The 21,734-nt window shown below is 52.6% G+C and overlaps 1 protein-coding gene across 5 annotated transcripts in view; it reads right to left on the bottom strand.

Moving 5' to 3' along the window:
- Positions 1-21,734, bottom strand: part of ACACB (acetyl-CoA carboxylase beta) — a 94,269-nt gene that overhangs the window by 1,873 nt on the left and 70,662 nt on the right. For all 5 annotated transcript variants that reach the window (XM_080940511.1, XM_080940515.1, XM_080940512.1 and 2 more), the window contains 19 exons: positions 20,936-21,151; positions 19,306-19,461; positions 18,464-18,667; positions 17,494-17,649; positions 15,484-15,606; positions 15,102-15,371; positions 13,154-13,251; positions 11,562-11,682; positions 10,547-10,657; positions 9,276-9,419; positions 8,447-8,567; positions 7,141-7,237; positions 5,571-5,667; positions 4,594-4,729; positions 3,670-3,847; positions 2,638-2,750; positions 1,138-1,292; positions 436-606; positions 194-330 (listed from right to left, as the gene is read on the bottom strand). In XM_080940511.1, the coding sequence (XP_080796637.1) occupies positions 194-330; positions 436-606; positions 1,138-1,292; positions 2,638-2,750; positions 3,670-3,847; positions 4,594-4,729; positions 5,571-5,667; positions 7,141-7,237; positions 8,447-8,567; positions 9,276-9,419; positions 10,547-10,657; positions 11,562-11,682; positions 13,154-13,251; positions 15,102-15,371; positions 15,484-15,606; positions 17,494-17,649; positions 18,464-18,667; positions 19,306-19,461; positions 20,936-21,151 (2,804 nt within the window). The remainder of the gene's footprint in view (positions 1-193; positions 331-435; positions 607-1,137; positions 1,293-2,637; positions 2,751-3,669; positions 3,848-4,593; positions 4,730-5,570; positions 5,668-7,140; positions 7,238-8,446; positions 8,568-9,275; positions 9,420-10,546; positions 10,658-11,561; positions 11,683-13,153; positions 13,252-15,101; positions 15,372-15,483; positions 15,607-17,493; positions 17,650-18,463; positions 18,668-19,305; positions 19,462-20,935; positions 21,152-21,734) is intronic.

Below are 21,734 nucleotides of genomic sequence, written 5' to 3'. Positions count from 1 at the left end.
TCTGCTCACGCACCTCCCCCAGCTCTGTTGCTGTGGGGACATCACTCTGGGTTACTAATCACTCTGGATTATTGATCACTGGGTTATTGATCACTCTGGGTTACTGATCACTCTGGGTTGATACCTCACCCGTGAGGCTGGGCCTGATCCCAGCACCGTGGCCGGCTGGACCCGGACAAGCCAGTCCACTCACCTTTGGATGGTTTTGAGGACAGAGTCCCGCTTCAGATAATTGATGTTCTCACGGATGATGGAGCGCAGGCTGTCCCCAGCTGACCAGTGCTGTTCCAGCCACTGGACCACCACCTGGTTGCTGTCCCACAGGTAGGCCTGGGGATCGATGGGTACGGTGTACCTCAGGTGGAGACGCTGCTGCAGGGGCGGCAGCCCCCAGCCCCCCATGCCTGCATGCACCGGCTCCCTGCTCAGACCCACCTTGACGGCGCCCTCCGTCTCCACAAACCAGCGGCGGAGCATGGACTGCGTGTGCTCCTGGCTCAGCTCGGGGCTGGCTCGCAGAATTTCCTGCTTCACCTGTGCCTCCAGCAGCAGCCGGCGCAGCCTCCAGTAGAGGAAGGTGCGTGCGGTCTTCCATTCTAGCACATCCTGTGGACATGGCCGCCTGAGCGCTCTCGGAGGGAAGGAAATGGCCAAGGCCGTCCCCCAGGATGGCTACCCGGCTCCTGCCCACCTCATGCTATAAGCCGGGATGTCCAGTGAGGGGGGCTAAGCTTCCTTCTAGGGCGACACAGAGTGGGGCTCTGCAGGACCCCATGGTGCTGGGTCGGCAATGTCCCCTACATTTACTTCTGCCTTCGCAAAACTCAATCTCGGGCTGGTTCCCACAAGAAACATGGCCGGCTATGGGCATGGGCCAGTGTCAGCACAAACAAGGCTTTAAGTCTCATCAAAGGTGCAAACTGAACAACCATATACACACAATCAAGTTACCCCGGCCTTTCCAAAGCCCAGGTCTCCCTGAGAGTTAAAGGCAGAGGCCGTGGGCTCCCGCTGAGATACCTACTCAGACTGAACCGCCCAGGCAGCCCTCTGAGCCCTGGCTTGGCTCCATCCCAACCGCCCCCCACCCCCACCCCCTTATTCTTCTTTGTCCCGGTGGCCATGGGGGCCCCTTACAGAAATGATTCCCTTCTCCAGCATGTGGCCCGGTGTGTCGTGCAGGTCGGCAAACTGCACTGCCACCTGGTGGTAGATGGGAAGCAGAAGGTCCTCCCGGGCCCTCAGCTGACCCTCCAGCTCTTTCCGGTCCTCCTCGGGAAGCTGGGCTTTCCCTGCAGTGGGCAGACAGCAGTCAGGACTCCGGGGCTGTGAAGGGTGGCCATGTGGGCTTGGGGTGGATTTTCTTGTTTTGGTTTTTGAAACGCCACAAAAACAAGATGCCCTGCGCTGTGCGAGTCCAGGCTGCAATGCCAACACTGCTCCTAAATCAAGTTGCCCGGCACCTTGGAAATGGGCTCACAGCCCCAAGACAGCATCTTGGTGGAACCCCAGCCTTGCCCCGGGCTTCAGCATACCATCAGCTCTCTGTCTTAGGATGGATGGTAAATACAGTGGGAACATGCTAGCTCCACGCCACACTTCTGCCAGGGGGAGATGGGTAGGAATGAAGACAACACTGCTTAACAAGGAAATCCACACTTAGAATCCTAATGAGGGGCCAGTGAGATGGCTCAGTGGACAAAGGGTGATTGCTGCCAAGCCTGAAGACCTGAGTTTGATTCCTGGGACCCACGTGGTGGGAGGAGGGAATGAATTCCTTCAAGTTGTCCTGACATCCACAATGTGCTATGGCGCACACACACAGAGTGAGACAGACAGACACGTAGAAATACAGACACACAGACACAGAGAAATACATACACACAGAGACAGACAGACGCATATACACAGAGAAACACAAACACAGAGACACACACAGAGACGCACACACGAAATAAATGTAATAAAAAGGAAAGGAACCTCGTAAGAGGTGTTTCCAGACATAATACCAAGTCTACACAAACCCAGAGTCGCAAAGGTGCAAACCCTAATCCCAGAGGCCCTGCCCCCCCCCAGGCTACACACGGTGACTCACAGTGGCAGATGCAGTTGGAGGCATTGCCAACACCCCAACACCCAGGGAAAATGACATCGAAGTGAAGCAAAGCGTTCGCCAAATAAAATCGGCAAAATTGCTTCTCTCTGGCTGGGGACTCTAAAGGGACATTATCATCACCGTGTTCCAAATGATTTGACCGTGTCACGCTCTGCGTGTGGGGTAGTGTGCTGACTGTGGGATCACAGGAGGAACATCCCTCACCTCAAACACTCAGCCTGAACCTCTGAGCACAGATAGCCTGCCAGAGAGGAACCTTCCACCCCTGGCCCAGAGATGGGCTGTGGTCAGAACACAGCTCTGAAAATTCATTTCATGTTCATATCTGGGTGCCTTTGCCAAACCACCTCACACAAACTAAAACGCTCCCAAATACCTGCCACCAGAGATACCTCCCAGCCAGCAACGTGGCCTCTGGTGGAAGGGGCTGATTGCAAATGTGCACTGGCTTTGGGGTGTCGAAGTCTGGCATATGCTCACCCTGCCTTTGGACACCTGGGGGTGGCACCTGTGTGACTCACCCAGCTGCCCCACGAGCTTCTTGCACACTGGGTCTATCCTTCTCATGGTCTTCACCAGATCTTTCTTCCGGAACTTAATCTCCACAGTGCCCTCGGGCTCCAGAACTCCCCCCCTGGACAGAGGAGAGGATGGGGGGGCAGATGCAGACACCTTGGGTCCCCCTGCCCCCACCCTCCTGCTCCAGGCTCTATTTTTTATTTCTTATTTGCTTATTTCTTGTGACTATGTGCGCACGCATGCATGTCCTAGGCCAATGTCAGGGTCCACCTTTCTTTTTGAGGTAGGTCTCTCACTGAACTGGAGCTCACTGGTTTGGCTAGACTGGCCAGCAAGCCCCAGGGATTTGCCTATCAGTACCTGATACCATCAGGGCCAAGGTTAGTACACACTGCCCAGCCCACTTTCTTACCCTTCTCTGGGTTTGTTCTCTGCCCTAACTAACTTAACTAACCTAACTGTCTAACTTAGTCAACTCAACTAACTAACCTAACTAAACTAACTTATATAACTTAACTAACCTAACTAACTTACTAACTCAACTAACTTAACTAACTTAACTGTCTAACTTACTAACTCAACTAACTTAACTAACCTGTCTAACTTAGTTAACTCAACTAACTAACCTAACTAAACTAACTTATATAACTTAACTAACCTAACTAACTTACTAACTCAATTAACTTAACTAACTTAACTGTCTAACTTAGTTAACTAACTAAACTAACTTATATAACTTAACTAACCTAACTTACTAACTCAATTAACTTAACTAACTTAACTGTATAACTTAGTTAACTAACTAAACTTATATAACTTAACTAACCTAACTAACTTACTAACTCAATTAACTTAACTTAACTGTCTAACTTAGTTAACTCAACTAACTAAACTAACTTATATAACTTAACTAACCTAACTAACTTACTAACTCAACTAACTTAACTATCTAACTTAACCAACGTAACTGAACTAACTTAACTATCTAACTTCACTAACTAGCTCTGCCGAGACAGTGCAGGCGACACACTCACCTGCTCTCTCTGTCCGCATACATCTCTATGCACAGGGGGTTGATGGTGGTGTCAAGAACAACCCAGGAACCCCCACGGAGCTCAGCATAAGGAGGGATGTAGATGAGAATCGGCTGCTTGAACAGCCGGAGACCATCGACGATGTAGGCGCCAAACTTCAGCATCTGCTCATACATGTCTACAAAGCGAGGCCTGCTTAGGAGACTCAGGTCCCCATGGAACACCCACAAAGCCTGCTACTGCCCTGGGCTCCTGGGGGACGCAAGGAGATCTGGGGGCTGGTTCAGGTCTGGCTCCCTCCCTCAGTGCCCATGTGACCTTGGGCAGGTTGCTCTGCAGGGGTGTGTCCTCCTCTGTGACCTCAAGCACAGGGACTGCCATCGTCTGAGATGCACAAACTCATCCACCCATAGGTCCCTCTGCTCTGCCTTACCAGGAGATCCCTCCAAGTCCTGCCTCCCCCACACCCTGTGCTGATGCTGCTTTGCTGTGACAACGGCTTAGATGTGGGACCAGTGCATGGGACCCTCACTGGGGTCCTCTCCACTCACAAAGGAGGGGTTCGGGGACGCAGAGAGGACACTCAGATACCAAAGACACAATATGCCTCTCTCCCGCCTCAGCAGCTGGGAAGCAAATCTCTCTGGACACTCTGGGTGAGTTAGAGAGACTGAAACTGTAAGGTCAGGTCTGAGGAAGGTGGATGGACCTTCCTCATCCACACATAAGAGACCACCCAGCTTACCCAGGAGCCTGCAGAACAGACCTCCCTGCCCCGCCCTTCACAGGGCCCCAGAAGTCACTGTCTCCCAGCTCGGCTCCTCAACTATAAACTGGGTGGTTACTTTTGGGTGTCTTCCCTGGGCTATTGAGAGATGTCGCTGAGGTGACAGGGGGGTGACACACACGGAAGGGCTGACTCACCCTTCATACCACCGGAGAAGCCTCTCCAGTTGGCGAAGATCATGAGGGGCAGGCGCTCCTGGTTGAAGTCCCTGATGACCTGCGCTGTCTTGTAGGCCGAGTCCGGGAACCACACCTGGCCTGCCTGCTGGATGATCTGTGCACAGAGTCATTTAGGTCAGACACTGACCCTGGGACATAGGGACCACAGGGCCAGTGGCCACAGCTTTGTCCTGTACTGTTTTATGTCAACTTCACACAAGCTGGAGCCGTAAGAGGCGGGAACGTCAACTGAGAAAATGCCTCCATGAGATGGGGCTGTAGGCAAGCCGTGGAGCATTTTCTTAGTGATTGATGGGGGAGGGTCCCCATCACGCCCATTATGGGTGGAACCAGATCATTGTGGGTGGAGCCATCCCTGGGCTGGTGGCCCTGGGTTCTATAAGAAAGCAGGCTGAGCAAGCCATGGGGAGCAAGCCAGTAAGCAGCATCCCTCCATGGCCTCTGCATCAGTTCCTGCCTCCAGTTCCTGTCCTGTGGGACCTCCTGCCCTGACTTTCTTCCTGATGGACAGTGATGTGGAAGTGTCAGCTGAATTAACCCTTTCTTCCCCAAGTTGCTTTGGTCCTGGTGTTTTATCACAACTTTAACTCTTATTAGGACATGTACCAGAGCCAGGGCTCCCTAGAAGCCCAAAGCCCATGCCCTTAGGACCTCAACGGGCCCCTTATTTTTATGCTCAGCCTGACAACACAGGAGCTGAGGCCTCACTGCAGCTCCCAGGAGCAGAGGTGGAGTGGAGGTGGGACTGGAGACCTTTACCATCCCGGAAGAGGCCTGGAATATTGGAAGTGTATGTGCCCCATGGACATATGGTAGGGAGATAGGCAGAGCCCCTAGGCCAACCCCTACTTGCGGCCTCTGCTTTCTGAAGCTTCTCCGAGTGGGGCAAAAGGATCTACTCCTGTCCTCAGTGGTCACAGCTCCGGGCCCCTCACCTTGGCCTCAGAATCCAAGTTGGCCGGGTCAGCAGGGACAGCGACCTCCACAGAGCGGGTCTCCACGGCAATCACTCCCACTGGGATGCCCCCCAACCTGCAAGACGCGCACACGGGCTCAGCACTGGGCTGCCTGCAGGGCCTATCACCACCCACCTTTGTGCCAGCCTTGGGGACTGAACTGCGGGACAAACCGACTGTGCTGTTTACTTCCCGTGAGATAAACAAGACCCGGTACCACGTAGGGAGCATGTGACAAACGCGAATGCCTAGCGTGGCGCCGCTCCTGTGGCTGCATTAATCCTTTGGACGGCATTATTATCTCCGTTAAACAGAGGTACCTTTTTGGGGGGAGACCTGTGGCTGTGGGACTGATCTAGGGGCAAAGGTCACGGGCCCCATAGGAGTGGCAGAGGCTCTAAGGCCCATGCGGGCCCACACGGCACAGGGGACTTTGTGGTCCATGAGGCATTTCCCCAAACTGGCTTTTTCCCCTTTATGGTTGAGATCGAAATTTAATTACAATGTTTCTCTCTTCCCTTTCCTCCCTCCCTCCTACCCCTCCATGAGCCCCTCCCTCCTCTCCTTCAAATTCATGGCTTTTTTATGGCTAATGCACGCATACATGCCTTCGTATGTGGGATATATATTCCTAAATATAACCTGCTCGGGCTGTGTGAGGTTACGTGTGTTTTCAGGGATGATCGTTTGGCACTGGACGGGGAGGACCGACCGCCTCGCCCGCTCCCAGCTTTCCCCAGTTGCCTGGAGTTCTCTGTGTAGAGCTGAGGTGGCGGTCGTGGGCTTTTCCAGGTCTAGGTGGACATACGTGTTGGTGTCATCCTTGGTTAGTTCCCACTTTTATTTTTACTTTTTAATTTTTGGAGTCTGTGTGTGGTGTATAGGCACACATTGTGTGTGTGTGCGTGCATGTGCATGCATGTGTGCATACATATGTGTATGTGTGTATTCATGTATGTGCATGTGTTCATGTGTTCGTTTGTGTACATGTGTAGTCTGTAGGTATGTGTGGGCAGGTGTGAGCACATGTATGTGCATATGTACACACATGTGAGTGTGTGCACATATTGCATGGACATGCATGTGTGTGTATGTGTGTGTATTCCTGTGCACACATGTGCATGTGTGTGGCATATAGGTGTGTGAGCAAGTGTGCACACCTGTGAGTGTGCGTGTATGTGTGCACATGTATGTACCTGCACATAGGGTTGACTGACAGCTGTCTTCCTCATCATTTTCTCCCTCATATTATGGTGCAGGGTCAGTCAGGACCTGGAGCTCTGCACCTCAGGGTGGCTGACCAGGGTGGCGCTGATACACCGCAGTGCCCGGCTTTTCACTTGGGTGCCAGGGATCTGAACTCGGGTCCTCCTGCTGACCCAGCAGAGCACTGCGCCTTCTTAGCCATCTCCCCATTCCCGGATTTTACCCTTCTCATTCAGAAAAACGTAAGGACCAAGAAGAGTGGGCCCTGGCAGCCTGGCCTAGTGCCTGAGAGCCCCAGCGCCTGGTGGGAAGATGTGTGCAGCCCAGCCCTGCCTCGACTTACCTCGCTCGTCCGGTCACCACGGTCTGGGCCCAGGGTGCCATAATTTCCTTGAAACTGCCGTGGTCAAAGAATCCGCTCTGCCAGGTCCCCTTCAGAGCTGTGGGCAGCAGGAGGGAAGCCCTGAGGTCTCCGGGCAGGGACACTGCCGTGGCCTTTACCTTCCAGGCCTGAAGACCACACAGTCTAAACCTTTACACCGAAAACCAAAACAAAACTAACCCCCCAACAAAACCATGGTTGCAAAAGCTCCGTCAAGACGGAAACTCATTTCTGAGGGTGCCAGACACGCTGACATCCCAAACACAGCCCCAGACTGCCCCTCCCCAGAAGTGGCAGGGTTAGACGATGCCTTCTTCCCAGAAGGTGAGATTCCAGGAAGGGACACCAACCCTGGAACCTTATTCTGACGGCTCAGTATCCATGAGAGGAAGCAGGCCACGATATGTCCCAGAGAGACACACGGGTGACATCGGTACTGCAGCCACTGGGTGGAGGGGTGGGGGGAGGGGGTAAGGCAAACGCCTGTCACTCCAACAGCTGTGCAGCTGTGGCTGGGGTTGGGGATCAGGGTTGGGGAAAATGGCTGCCATCCGGGCAAGAGCTGAAAGGCCTGGAAGCAGGTGACCCAAAGGACACAGCAGAGGCTGAATGCCTGGGGATAAAACCCACAGGATAGAGCACAGGAGCACACAGCGGGAGATACTGCCGAGGGGGAGCTTTGCAAAACAGAGAGGCCACAGGGACCCTTCTGCTGCCCAGAGGTCCTGTCTACACAGCTGCAGGCAACCACACATGAACTTCCAGACATGGGTTGGGGTGACAAGATAACCCAGCCTTCCCGTCTGGGCAGTTCTCAAAACATAACATGCCTCCAAGAGACAAAGGCATTCCTCAGAGAGGGAGGAAACATGCGTGCGTGCGTGCGTGTGTGTGTGTGTGTGTGTGTGTGTGTGTGTGCACACCCATGAGTATGTGTGAAAGAAACCATTCATGAAGTCTAGCCAGAGGGAAAAGGGGGCAGGAGGGAGGTAAAGTCACACTTTAGGGAGGGAAGACCTGGCCGCTGAACTCTAAGCCTTGGCTCCAGAGACTGAGCTGTTTCCAACCCACATTGGTCCACGGCCCAGGAAAAGCACAGTCCAGTCTCCATCCCTGCCTTGGAGCTCACACGCACCACCCCGTGATGGAAAATGGGAAATACATAAACACGTCCACCAAAATGGCCCTTTCCAGTAGACCCAGGAAAGAACCCAGGTCTGGGGTCCCCCCTCCCCCGCCCCGCCCCGGAAAACACTTTGGGACTTACTTGGGTGAGGCCTCCCCGCAAGCAGCCACCTGGGGTCGTAGGGAGCTTTGGTTGGGGTGAATTCAATTTCCCTGTCGATGGGGTCGGAGGGAGTGATGATGGGAACTGGGCTGCGATTGTCCTAGAAAAGAAGGCCAGAGCCATCCGGGTGGGTCCCCGTGGCACCCGAGTGCTTCCCCCTCTGTGCACATCCCTAGCTGGGCAGCAGCACCCCCTACTGGGGCTCCTAAGCAGCTGCTCCGGTTAGAGCAACTATGAGAGGTGTCCTGTCCACATGCCTCTGACACTTCAGAGACCCGCGTTCCAGTTCACACACTTGAGTGTTAGCGTCTGGGAGCCACTCATTCTTCCAGCAGGGCAACTGAGGAAACCGAGGCCCAAACACCTACCTAGTGAAGAGCAGTTAGAGCAGCCCTGTGGGACGACTGATAACCAATCAGCACAGGCCCTGTGGAGACTAGTAATAACTAACCGGAATAGTCCTGGGTAGCCTTTGGGGAGGCCCTCTCATCACCATGGAAACACACTTCACAGATGAGGAAAAGACTGAGAGGCTGCCCCAGGATTGCTGCTCCCAAAGAGGAAGCCGGGAGAGGGTGGGGACTGACTGTGAGGTCTGAGGTTCGCTGTGGTCCAGCATCACCTTTTTCAAAGGACCAGCAGGCAGCATCCCTGTGTCCTTACAACACTTCAGAGCCTCCCCAATAGCAAAGGACAAAGCAGGGTATCAGAGAGGGAGGGTGGGAGGAGCCGGGTGCCCCCTACCACCATGAGCCTACCCCCACCAGCACCCAGGCTTCAGGCAGCCGGGGGGGGGGGCGTACCGCACCTTCGGTATATACGACAGCCACTCCAGAATGGTGCAGACCCCCTCGAAGTCGTCTGGCACAGTGACGTGGGAGACCCCATTGGTGTACATGATCTGCACACCACCCAGCTGGTTGTTGGACGTGTAGACCTCTCTTCCCAGGACCTGCTTTGACACAGCACAGTTAGCAAGACCACCCCATCTTGCCGGGTCCTCTGCTCTGGCAGCCTGTCCGAGCGGTCTGAAGCTTCTGAAACACCTGCCATGCATTGGCGGTCTCTGTCTTTAAGAACTCTAGGCAATCCTAAAATGCAATCTAATATGGGAGCCACCAATGTCCCTGAGATCGGGGCAGCTAAAGGGTTCTGGCTTCAGCAGCAGGTCTGCAGCGGGTCTACCCAGGTGCCGCTTCAAGAACCACTGCTGAGTGGACATTAACATGAAGAGTCCACAGCCACACCAAAACCTCCTGCAGGCAAACGCTGCAGGAAACAAAACAAGCAGGTGATGAAATGTATTCTCAAGGGGAACTGACTTCAGGGAGCCAGAGCACAGGCGTTCTACCCCAAAGCAGGGAAGACACAGTCGCTTGTGGGGCCTTTCCTGGTTTCCTGCAAAATGCAATGGCACTTTAATAATATTTTTAATGTAAGCTGGATAGTTAGTTCCAGGAGGGTGGGTCACCAGGGGACTGGAAAATTGCAAACTGAAAAAATAGGGCTCTGGAAGGAAACTGGTACCGGGAATCCAAAATGGTGGCAACTGTGGTAGCTTGAATGAAAGCAGCTAAATAGGGAGTGGCCTTGTTGGAGGAGTGGCCTTATTGGAGGTGTGGCCTTGTTGGAGGCTGTGGCCTTGGAGGAGTGGCCTTATTGGAGGTGTGGCCTTACTGGAGGTGTGGCCTTGTTGGAGGCTGTGGCCTTGTTGGAGGAACTTTGTTACTAAGGGTAGGCTTTGAAGTTTCAGACACTCAAGCCAGGCCTACTGTCTCTTCCTGTTGCCTGCCAATCCCAATGTAGAACTCTCAGCTACCTCCTCCAATATCAGGCCTGTCTGTGTGCCACCATGTTTCCCGCCATGACAGTAAAGAACTGAACCTCTAAACCTGTAAGCCAGCCCCAATTACATGGGGGTTTTTTGGTTTTGTTTTTTTTTTTTTTTGGGGGGGGGGTTGTAAGACTTTCCGTGGTCATGGTGTCTCTTCATGGCAGTGGAACTCTGGCTAAGACAGCTGCCAAGTGAGATGTGACCGGGTCCCCACGCCACCCCTCCCCCGGCCTCGCCTGCAGGACCTTGTTGAGTGCACTGGCTCCTGTGAGGATGATGTGGGAGTTCTCCACCTGGATCACCCTCTGGCCGAGCCTCACCAGGTAAGCCCCGATTCCGAGGGCGCGGCAGGTCACCTACGGAGACACGCAAACACACGGAGGTGCGTCTCACTGGACAGCCACAGCTGGCAGAACTCTCTAAACGACCCTCCTGCCTCTGCCTCCCAGGTGCTGGGTTACAGGTGTGCACCACAGCTGGCTGGAGTCTTGTTTTCTTCTGGCACCTGCTCCACCTTGGCTTCGCTATTATCTGCGCACCAAATGCTCCTCAGAGGCCCAGTTAGAGGTCATAAAAACATGGGTGGGCCCAGTGAGGGTCCCAGGAGACCCATGAGAGCCCAGCACCCTCTCCACCCCGGCTGCCTGACCCGAGCTGAGCAACCACACTGTACCTTACATCCACGTACATACACACATGGGGTCTTGGCTGTCCTAGGACTGGTCATAGACCAGGCTGACTCAAAGGGATTCTCTTGCCTCTTCCTTGACAAGCCAGAGAAACAGACTTGAGACAGCTGTTAGAGCTGAGTCCTAACTGGGCTCTGTAAAGCCACGGTTCCAGGTACTGCTGTATTGACAAACTAGTTACACCCAAAAGCGGAACAGGTGTGGCTGGTCCCAGCGCTCAAGAAGCTTCCGGAAGCATGGATGGAAAAGTCTGAGGCCAGGATAGCAAGACTGGGCCTCAAAGGAGAAAGGGGCGGGCTTGTGGGGGTGGCTCGGAAAGTGCTGCCGGACAACCATAAAGATTGACTTCATCTTCTCAATGGGGAGGCAGAGGATCCTGGGGTTCACTGGCCAGTTGCAGCTGCGTGGGCTCAGTGAGACTCTGTCCCCCCCAAAATCAGGTGAAAGGCAACTGAAGAGGATACCTGATGTTGACCTCTGACCTCTACATGGTCGTGCATTCACGTGTACACCTGTGTGCGCCCGCTCACACAAAAGGGAAGCAAAGGAAGGAGGCCGGGAAGGCACTCACCATGCTGATGGTGACAGTTTTTTCATAAGCCAGGGAAGCCTCCCCTGCGATCATGCCTGAGCCTCTCAGGTTCTCCACACCCAGGCTGCTGTCCTTCCCGATGACATCCACGATGACATACCTGCAGGGTTCCCACACGACTGGTCAAGGCTCCTCTCAAAACACAAACAACAGGAGGTGCACATTTCCCACAGGCAGAAGGGGTGAGCAAAGACAGACGCTGGGACCCAAGACAGTCAGAGGCAAAGTGAGGTGGGCTCAGGGCCCTGGGGATTGTGCTTCCGAAAGATCCGGGTGGACACACATATGTAGACAATGGCCGTTCCCTGCTCAGACAGAGGCTCTGAGTGAGACACACCCCACCCCACAGGAAACTAGCTTAGCCTTTGGTCTGCAGAGAGAATGACCTTAGCTCATGACCCCAAGGGATGAGACACACTGGCCGGCTCTCCTTAGAAATTGGAGAATGTTCGTGTGTTGGGGGCTCGGCAGGTCTGTAGAAAGATGTTTTGTTGGCTGCATTTAACTGAGTTTCCCAAACTATGGATTTAAAAATGTTTCACTGTCATTTACATTCCAGAAAGAAAGTCGCCTAGAGAGTCCTGGCTTTGTCTGAGTCCCCTTGTTTAACTGCATCAGGGAAGACAGTGGGGAGTCTCTGACATTCTCAAAGAACAGACCCCCTGTGACCTCTGTATCCTTTTGGATGACTGGGTCATAAGATGTGAATCTTTTGCTGGGGGCGGTGGTGCACACCTTTAGTCCCAGCACTCGGGAGGCAGAGGCAGGCGTAGCTCTGAGTTAGAGGCCAGCCTGGTCTATGAGTTTTAAGACAGCCAGGGCTACACAGAAAAACCGAATCTCAAGAAAGACAGAAAGTGCAAGCAAAGCAGAGACGCAGAGACAGATGGGGGGGGAGGTGCAAGAAGGAAGGGAAGGGAAAAGAAGGGAAGAAGGAAGGAGGAGAGGGAAAAGGGGAATGAAGAGGGAGGGGAGACGAGGAGGGAGGAGGGGAGCGAGAGAAGGAAGAAGGGAGAAAGAGAGGGAGGGATGGAAACGAGGGAGAGAAGAAGTGAACCTTTAAAACCAAATCTTTCTGGCTGGAGAGATTGCTCAGTGGTTAGAGCACTGACTGCTCTTCCAGAGGTCCTGAGTTCAAATCCCAGCAACCACATGGTTGCTTACAACCACCTGTAATGGGATCTGATGCCCTCTTCTGGTGTGTCTGAAGACAGCTACAGTGTACTTACATATAATAAATAAATCTTTAAAAAAAGAAAAAAAAAAGAATCTTTTCCCGCATGAGCTGCTATTCCGAGTTCAGGACGCACACTGACGTGTAGCACAGTGGTAGAGCCCCTGCCCAGTGTGTGTGAGGCTCAACAGAGAAACGGGGAGGGAGGGAAGGAGAGAGGGAGGAGCGAATCATTTGGCAGTAACCAGAAAATTGTCCCAAGTGGTTATTAGTACTGCACACGGAGGCACCCCTGCGGGCAGCTTAGATGACCTATGACTATGCCAGGGCTTGCACCTCGGTGCCTCAGTTACCTGGACTCGGTGCCTCAGTTACCTGGACTCGGTGCCTCAGTTACCTGGACTCGCCTTCATCCTCGATGTGTTTGCAGTGCACAGAGTTCTGGGAGCTGATCTGGGTATAGTCTTGGGGCGTCAGGTACAGGTATCTAAATCCCTTAAAAACACACTTCAGTGAGCTGTGGATCTGTCCCGTGGACTCCACACATCACACACCGTCCAGGGCGGCTGTGGACAGCATCAGTTGCGGACACACACCTCAGGCTCACACCACCTGCCAATCACGGGGCTGCTCTGAGCTTCTCTCTTCCTCACACACGGCCTCACGCTCTGTCTGGTTATGCACTGTGTAGGGAATGTGTGTGCTCACATGTGCACACGCATGTCTGTGTGTGCAGGTTGGACAGCCCAAATGCTAGAGACCGGAAGTGCTTTAGATGTAGTATGTCTGAGTTTTGGAACGCCTGCTTCTGTTTACTGAGCTATCTTGGGGATGGGTCTCATTCATGTCTCGTAGGCACTTACAGGGTACAGCAGCCGTTCCCAACCTGTGCGACATGACCGTCAGGAAACGTGTCTGACGTTAGGGACTGAGCAGTGGTTCCGTAGCAAAAATTACAGGTATGAAGTAGCAAACCTTCATACCTGTGGTTGAGGGTTCCTGAGACCATCGGAAGTGTGTGCTTTCCAGTGGCTGTGACCCACAGGTTGAGAACTGCTGGGCTAGAGGCATAACCTATGTATACCCTATAGATAGCCTATAGATAATTCTATAGCACACTGTCAAGATTCTGTGTGTTTTCACTGTGACCCATCCATGAGATCGGGTGTGGGTAAACTTTGCTACTTTGGGGATGAGATTAGTGACCAAAAGTTTTCCGATTATAGAACACTTTGGATTTCAGATACTGTTTAGACTAAGAATGGACTAAAGATACTGTTTTTTTTTTTTAAAAAAAAGAATAGAAAATTAATTTTCCACTCCCAAGGTGGTTTTTGTGTGTGTGTGTGTGTGTGTGTCCTTTAGGGAAACAGTGTCACTGTCTGGAGAACATGGTCTGTGTGAGAGACCGCCCTGCTGTCTCACGTCAGGGCTGCATGCCTGCAGCTACAGGAGAGGGGGAAGAGGACGCGCCTGGAAGCTCACTTGCCAGCTAGCCCAGAAGCCTCGACAGATCCCAAGCCAAGGAGGACCAACAAAAGGTGAAGGGAACCTGAGGAACCACACCTGAGGTTGTCCTATGACCTGTACTTACATGTACACACACGCACACAGAGTGTGAGGACACACATGTACGTACACAAACATGCACACAGTGTGCCCTCACACGTGTACACATGTGCACCCTCATACACACACACATGATCTAAGGCCTGGGTGTGTGACATTACTCACTTTGCATTCTGGGTACATGGGATTTAGAAGCCAGCAAATGTCACCTGCATATCTATATGTTTCTCACTGTCATGCCCCTAAGGGGTGTTTCTTAGTTACGCTTGTTTTGAGACAGGTCTTACTACACAGACCAGGCTGACCTTGAACTCTATCCTCCTGCCTCAGCCTCCCGAGTGCTTGGCCATGCGTGTGGCACTGTGCCTGGCTCAGTAAATCTGAGTTGTGCATATGAACCCTTTCCCACTGTCTCGCAGGAACTCTGACACCGTGTTGATTCGATGTGGGGCCTGTGTCTCTTACCCGAGAGGGGTCAGAAGCAGTTTAGAGTTTGAATTTTTTTTCAGACTGGGATATTTGCATACAATGAGATATCCTGGGAGTGAGGTACCGAGTCTAAACACAACATCCATCCACGTTGCTCAGACACCTCACACCTTCGGGTACCTATGTTCTGACTGAAACTCAGCGGATAAGGAGGGTGGGACTTCCTGTTTCCGACATCACACTGACACTTAAGCTTTGGATCTGAAGGCATTTCCGATGAGGGGCTTTTGGGTTAGGGGTGCTCCATCCAGGTAAGCATTGTGCCGCCACCCGCACATCTGACGTACTTTGTGGGGATCCTCTGGGTCCACCCAAGCCACTTGGAATATCTGTTTGATCTCCTCGGCCAGGCCCATGCGGGCCCCGCTGTTGGCTGCCAGGTAGATTTGGGGGATGCCCTCTCCCCGGGCCATCTCAGATGCCCGCAGATACAGGAAGTCCTCCCCTATGCCGAAAGAGCCAATTTGGAAGGTGATGTCGTTGCCAATGACAATGGCGTCCCGGCCTTCTGGATACTCCGGGGTCTTGAACCTCATTTTGAAAGCCACCATGCCCACCTGGGAATGAGACGAAGGCTAAATGAAATGACTTTGGTTCTTCCAGGTGACATCTGAAAGCAAGCTGGCCCCAGTTGGGTTCTGCCAGGTCCCGCCTCACGCCACCTCCTACCTCATTACAACCAGGAAGCCGGTTCATCTCCACCAGCTGGCCCTGGGAGTCCAACACCAGCTCTGTGTACGTCAGGATATCTTTGGGGTACTTCTCTGGGGAGCCCCACAGTTTAAAGAGAGCCTTGGGGAGAGGAAAAGCTTGGAGTCATGGGTAGGAAAGCACTGCCCTACCCGAATGGAGGTGGTATGTCAAAGCACTGGGGTCTTCCATCACATTCCCTGCACCCCCTTTTTGAGACAGAGAGACAGGGAGTCTCTCCCCCACACCCGACCTTTCACTGAATACAGAGCTCACTTATTATCTATACCGACTGCCAGCAAGTCAGCAAGAGCTCAGGATTACATATGCACACTACCATGCCTGGCTTTTTTAAAGGTGGGTGTGTGGATGACTGAACTCTGGGTGTCACACCCATGTGACAAGCTTGTTACCCACTGGGCCACTTCTCCAGCCAGGACACATTTTTTTGAAGTTTTAACTCAGCTTGGTACCAGACTAGCTCAGTGGTTAAGGGAGATGTACGGTTCTTCCAGAGGTCCCAGGACCCACATTAGGCAGCTCACGATTACCCATAACTCCAGTTTCAGGGGATCCAATACCTTCTGGGCCTGAATGTCCCTAACATGATGTGAACAAACTTGGCATGCACACATGCACATGAAGAAGAACAGGGATATCCTGTGTGTTCCCATTTATGTGCCTGTGTGCACCAGAGGAATCAGATGCTGGGTCAGACGGGTAATACTGTATCTCCCTTATCCCTGCCTCTCTGCATGATATAAATCAGTGGTTCCCAATCTCTCTAATGCTGTGACCCTTTAACACAGTTCCTCATGTTGTTGTGACTCTCAACCATAAAATTATTTTTGTTGCTACTGCTTAATTCTGCTACGGTTGTAAGTCATAATGTGAATACCCGAATCCTGACATTTGAAACCCGTGAAAGGGTTAACCAAAAGGAGTCTTAAACCACAGACTGAGACCCACTGGTCTAAATGAATAATCAGAAAAACCTAATATTATTTTCTCCCAAGACGGAGTCTCAATATACTGCACAGGCAGGCCGCCAACTCCTGTCAAGCTATGCCCCTGTCTCAGCCTTCAGAACAGCAGAGACTGCAGGCATGACTCCCAGACATTGTTTAAGGGTAGGGCTAAGATTCCTCAAAGCCATTGTCAACTGCACCAGTACCGATTTCCTGTGTCGGAACACACTGTGACTAGCCAGAATGTGTCCCTGGGGAAATGGCTCCTTTTTTCCCTGTACTGTTTTTGAGACTTCTTGATTGTCAAGAGACTAGTTACTTTACAGCAAAATGTACGTTGCAAACACACACACACACACACACACACACACACTGCTTTCTATCCAGGCCTGGCCTGGCCTCAGAAGGGGGTCTGTCAAACAGCAGTTAACATGTAAACAAGCAAACAGATCAGAAGTAGAGGCCAGAGGTTATGGCAGAGGCAGCAAAGTGGGGTCCTCACAAGCATGAGGGCCAGGGTTCAGTCCCACAGAGCTGAGGAGATGGAGACCAGAGGAACCTGGGGCTTGCAGGCTGGCCGCTCTGGCCACATAGACAGTCCCCAGGTTAACTGAGAGACTGTCTCAACAAATAGGATGAAGAATAAAGAAAATACCTGCTGGTGACCTCTGGCCCCTACACACACACACACACACACACACACACACACACACACACACGACAAATACATAAACAAGCAAGAAGCAAAGATCGAAATGATCAACCATCCATTTGTCATTGGTCATTGGTCATGAGATGCTTTCCTTCTCCCCTACCCAATTCCCTTTGTTTCCTAAGCTTCTGTAACAAGATGAAGTTACATCTGGGGAGAAAGTACCATGCAGTCAGCCATCACTGCATGAATTAACTCTTCCTAGAAAAAAACAAGCTCATCTAGAATGGGTCTCAGAAGCATGACTTAGGACAAAGAATGGGTTCCTATGGGAGGGCGGCTGTCCACACCTGAGCCGGCAGGACTTACCTGCCTGAACATCTCTGGGAAGTCGTACACATAGGTGGTCCCCAGGGACTGAGCCTGGAACCGCTTGGCCTGGAGCAGATCCTTGGTGACATAGGGTGTGTTGATCAGCATCCCGTGTAGCCTCCCTTGCTTGTTGCCGAAAGAGTGAAACATGATCTGGGTGGGAGACAGAAATGGGGAGGGCGCTGGAGAGGTGACTCCGAAGTCGAGAGCCCTGGCTTCTCCTCTCCAAGTCCCACCCCAACCTGGGTCCTCATGACAAAAGTTCTCCAGAGGCAGATCCACACTGCAGAGTTTGGGCCCTTTGCCCATGTAGCAACCAGAGCAGGCTGGGCCTGTGGGAGACAGAGCCCCATCCCTGAGGTATGCAGACAAGAACCATGGGGATCCACGTGGGGTCTGCCCGAGTGATCAGCACGACACCCGTCACTTTACAGTTTAGGTAGCACGCTACGGTCAACTGAGTCATGTCTTTAGGAGAAGCTGGGTCAGGGGTAGACCTCGCCCAATATTTTGTCCTGTGCTATCTTTGCAACTTAAGGCTTTTGATTCTCACAATTTCAAGCATTAAGAAGTACATGTGTGCACTTATATGCGGGGACACACGTGTATGTATACATTCGCGCGTGTGAAATAGTCTGGGGTTCATTTACAAAAGTTGTCTCTCTGGCAGACCAGCGGCAGTGAGCTCTGCATAGTGACTGCCACACACTCCGCCTCCCACTGGCAACACGGCCACAGGATGGGCTCTGCCGTGGGGGCTGCATGGAGGATGAACAGACGGAAAAAATACCACATCCACCACACCCTGAAGCTATCTACTGGAGGCCAACGTGAGCAGGCAACTGTAGCTTTCATCCTCAGCCTGGAGCCCAGAATGTTTGGGCTCAAGACCCTGGCTAGCACACCCTAGCTAGCACACCCAGGCTAGCACGCCCTGGCTAGCACGCCCTGGCTAGCACGCCCTTACATTTCCGGATCTGGAGTCCGTCACTTCTTTGTAGAGGCTGATGTCCAGGTAGTAGCCGGACTCATTGGTGATGAAGAGGCGGATGGGGGTGGCACTGTCCGAGGTTGTCTGACGGATGTTGATCTTAACTTCTGCCTGCAGCACGCGGAGCTTCCACAGCCGGCTGCCGTAACGCATGACCATGGCACGCACCGACTCCTCGATCTGTGGAGAAGCGCAGCCCCGTCACAGCCACACACACACAGGCAAGGGGACAGTGAAGTATGCAGGAGGCAAGGAGCCTGGAGCTAGAGAGGGCATGAGCTCTGCCAGGCATTCTAGGTACAGATGTTGTCTGAGCCCAAACATCTGGACTGAAGGTCTGTTCTCCTAATTCTCAATTAACAACATGTATTCATCCTTGTGATGGTTTGTATATGCTCGGCCCAGGGCGTGGCACTATTAGAGGGTGTGGCCTTGTTGGATGGGTGTGGTCTTGCTGGAGTGGGTGTGGCCTTGTTGGAGTGGGTGTGGCCTTGCTGGAGGAGGTGTGGCCGTAGGCTTTAAGACCCTCACCTTAGCTGCCTGGAAGCCAGTACTCTGCTAGCAGCCTTCTGATAAAGATGTAGAACTCTGGATACTGCCATGTTCCCACCTTGATGATAATGGACTGAACCTCTGACCCTGTGAGTCATTCCCAATTACATGTCATCCTTATGAGTTGCCTTGGTCATGGTGTCTGTTCACAGCAGTACAACCCTAACTAAGACAATCCTAGAAACCCGACCTGGGGGTTGGGGGGATGACACCCTGGAGCGATGTGTCATGAAGAACCACGGGAAACCACACCACAGTGGTACAACCTTGAGTGGGTCCATGATAACCGTGGGCACGAAGTTGAGGAAGATGTGGTTGCAGTCGGTGCGCACGCTGGTGTTGTTGAACGCCACCTCCAGCTCGTCCATGGCTTCCAGCAGCAGCCGCTCCCCTTCATTCTGCAGGTACTCGAAGGAGGCTTCCTACCAAAGGGTAAGGAGTCTGCCTCAGCCAGAGGCCTTGCACCTAGCTCATGCGCCCCTCTTCCCGGTGTGTCTGGTGAGACGGCAGAACCTTGCTGAGGGCAGGAAGCTGCTGAGGCTGTGCGCCATGTTCTACACCCTGATGCTCGGACATCTACACTGTGGCATCAGGGCATTCTTGGGAGTAGGAGGCTTGCTGCCAAGCCTGATGACCTGAGATCCCACACAGTGGGAGTGAGAGAACGGACCACAGAGTCTCCTGAGTTCACACACATGCTGTGGTGTGCCATCTCGCCCCACATACATACATACATACATACATACATACATACATGTAATTTTATTTATTTATTTTTAAATTCATCAGTGGCCGATTTGATCTTTTGAAAATCAATGCTCCTCCCCCAACATACCCAGTATGTCTACAGGCATGTAAATAAACGGGATGCCTCGTGAATGGGTCTTTGTTCATGTAGCACATGGTCCACAAGTGAAAACACGACTGGTCTGAGTGTCTTGTCCACACTGGTTCTGACCTTCCATTCCACACCGGGATGAATTCACTGTTAGGCCTGGCTCCTCCACAAGAATTCTCAGTCTCCTTGTTTGTTTTCAAGACAGGGTTTCTCTGTGTATCCCTGGTTATCCTGAGACTCACTCTGTAGACCCGGGCTGGCCTTGAACTTGGAGCTCTGCCTGCCTCCTGAGTGCTGGGATTAAAGGCACCACCACTTCTGGCATACATGTGTGTGGTATATTTATATGATGTATATATGTGCTATATTTTCATGTGTGCGCAATGGTGCTCAGGAACATGTGAACACGTGTGCGTTAAGGCCTGAGGCTGATGATATCCTCTACAAATTTCTCTCTGCTTTCTTTTTCAAATCTTTACATTGTGCATGTGGGGGGGTGCTTTATGGTGTGTTGAGTGCAGGAGCCCGTGGGGTCCATGGGTGACAGATCCCCTGTAGCTGGAGTTACAAACAGCTATGGGCCGTGGCTCCAGCCTTCCACTCTATTTCTAGGCACAGGGTGTCTCACTGGACCTACAGTTTGCTCACTCCTACGAGCCTGTCTCTGCTGGGATCATTCAGAGCCACACCTGGTGGTCTTCAGTGAGCTCTGGGCCCAACCCCTCTGGCTCGCAGCCTGCAGCGGGTGCTTCCTCTCCTGAGCCACGTCCTACCCTCAACTTGACTTTAAAATACTTTACAATAATATTTAAATTTTCACAATGTGATTAGCGGTCAGTCAGCAAACACAAGAAATTTCCTGAACAAGCCAGCATCTTTCCATCCCTTCGGCTCTCTTCTACCCAGAAAAATGTCACAAAATATAAGCCTCTGACGGGGAAACCTGCAAGGGCGGCGCACTCCCAGAATGCACCCAGATGGGAACATGGGGAAGAGAAGGTCAGCGCAGAGGGACAAGCTGCGGGGGGGTGAGGGGAAGCCACCCTGTGACACCTTACCTTGGTGATCAGGTCTGAGTGCCGGATGATGGCTCGGATGAAGAACCTGTGATCAGTAACCTCCAGCCCTTCCTTCACCTTGGCGGCTCCCAGGTAAAGATGCATCTTGTGGTTGGCACAGGGCACAGCGGTCAGGTCAAAGTTGCGCATCCGGCTCAGCTCCAGCTGGAAGGCCAGGGCAGGCTCCAAGTGGCGATAGATCCGGTCTTCTGCGAACTGTGGGCCAGCCAGAGAGAGGACAGTCCGTTTGTCACTGTGACAGGCCCCCTGCTGCTGAGCCTGGTGCTCAGAAACAAGCCCCTTACTGCGGCACCTCATCGTGACAATCTCCGAGGCTCGAGAGGTTTGCAGGTCACAGGCATTGCGAGAGCAGCTCCTGAGTGTGCCCTGCACGCCTCGGGACATGCCAGAGCCACAAGGCTGCTGTCCGTCTCTTATTCCTCAGCTCTGAACCTGGTTTCTTAAAGGGAATAAGTCCCTCAAAGGAATCAACTGACAGTTTTGGAAACTGAACTAGAGAGAAAATAACAAGTCCCCATGTCCCCTCCCCATAAATAAGGACAGCGTTTACCGGGGTAAACCAGGCGTGAGAACCATGGAAATACAGAGCACTGAGCTCTGGCAGGCTCTTGAGGTGACCTGCTCTAGAACAGGAGCCAGCAAAGGGCTGGGTATTAAATGTTTTGGGGCGATGAGCCATTCAGGTTCAGTGACTGAAAATCACAGCTAATCAAACAGCTGTAACTGTGCTCCAGTGACGATCTGTATGTAAGCCAGGCAGACGGCTTACTGGGCACAG

The sequence above is a fragment of the Micromys minutus genome (genome assembly GCF_963924665.1).
Source record: "Micromys minutus genome assembly, chromosome: 29".
Taxonomy (NCBI): domain Eukaryota; kingdom Metazoa; phylum Chordata; class Mammalia; order Rodentia; family Muridae; genus Micromys; species Micromys minutus.
The sequence above is the reverse complement of the archived record's forward strand: the minus strand, read 5'-3'. Positions and strand labels throughout refer to the sequence as shown.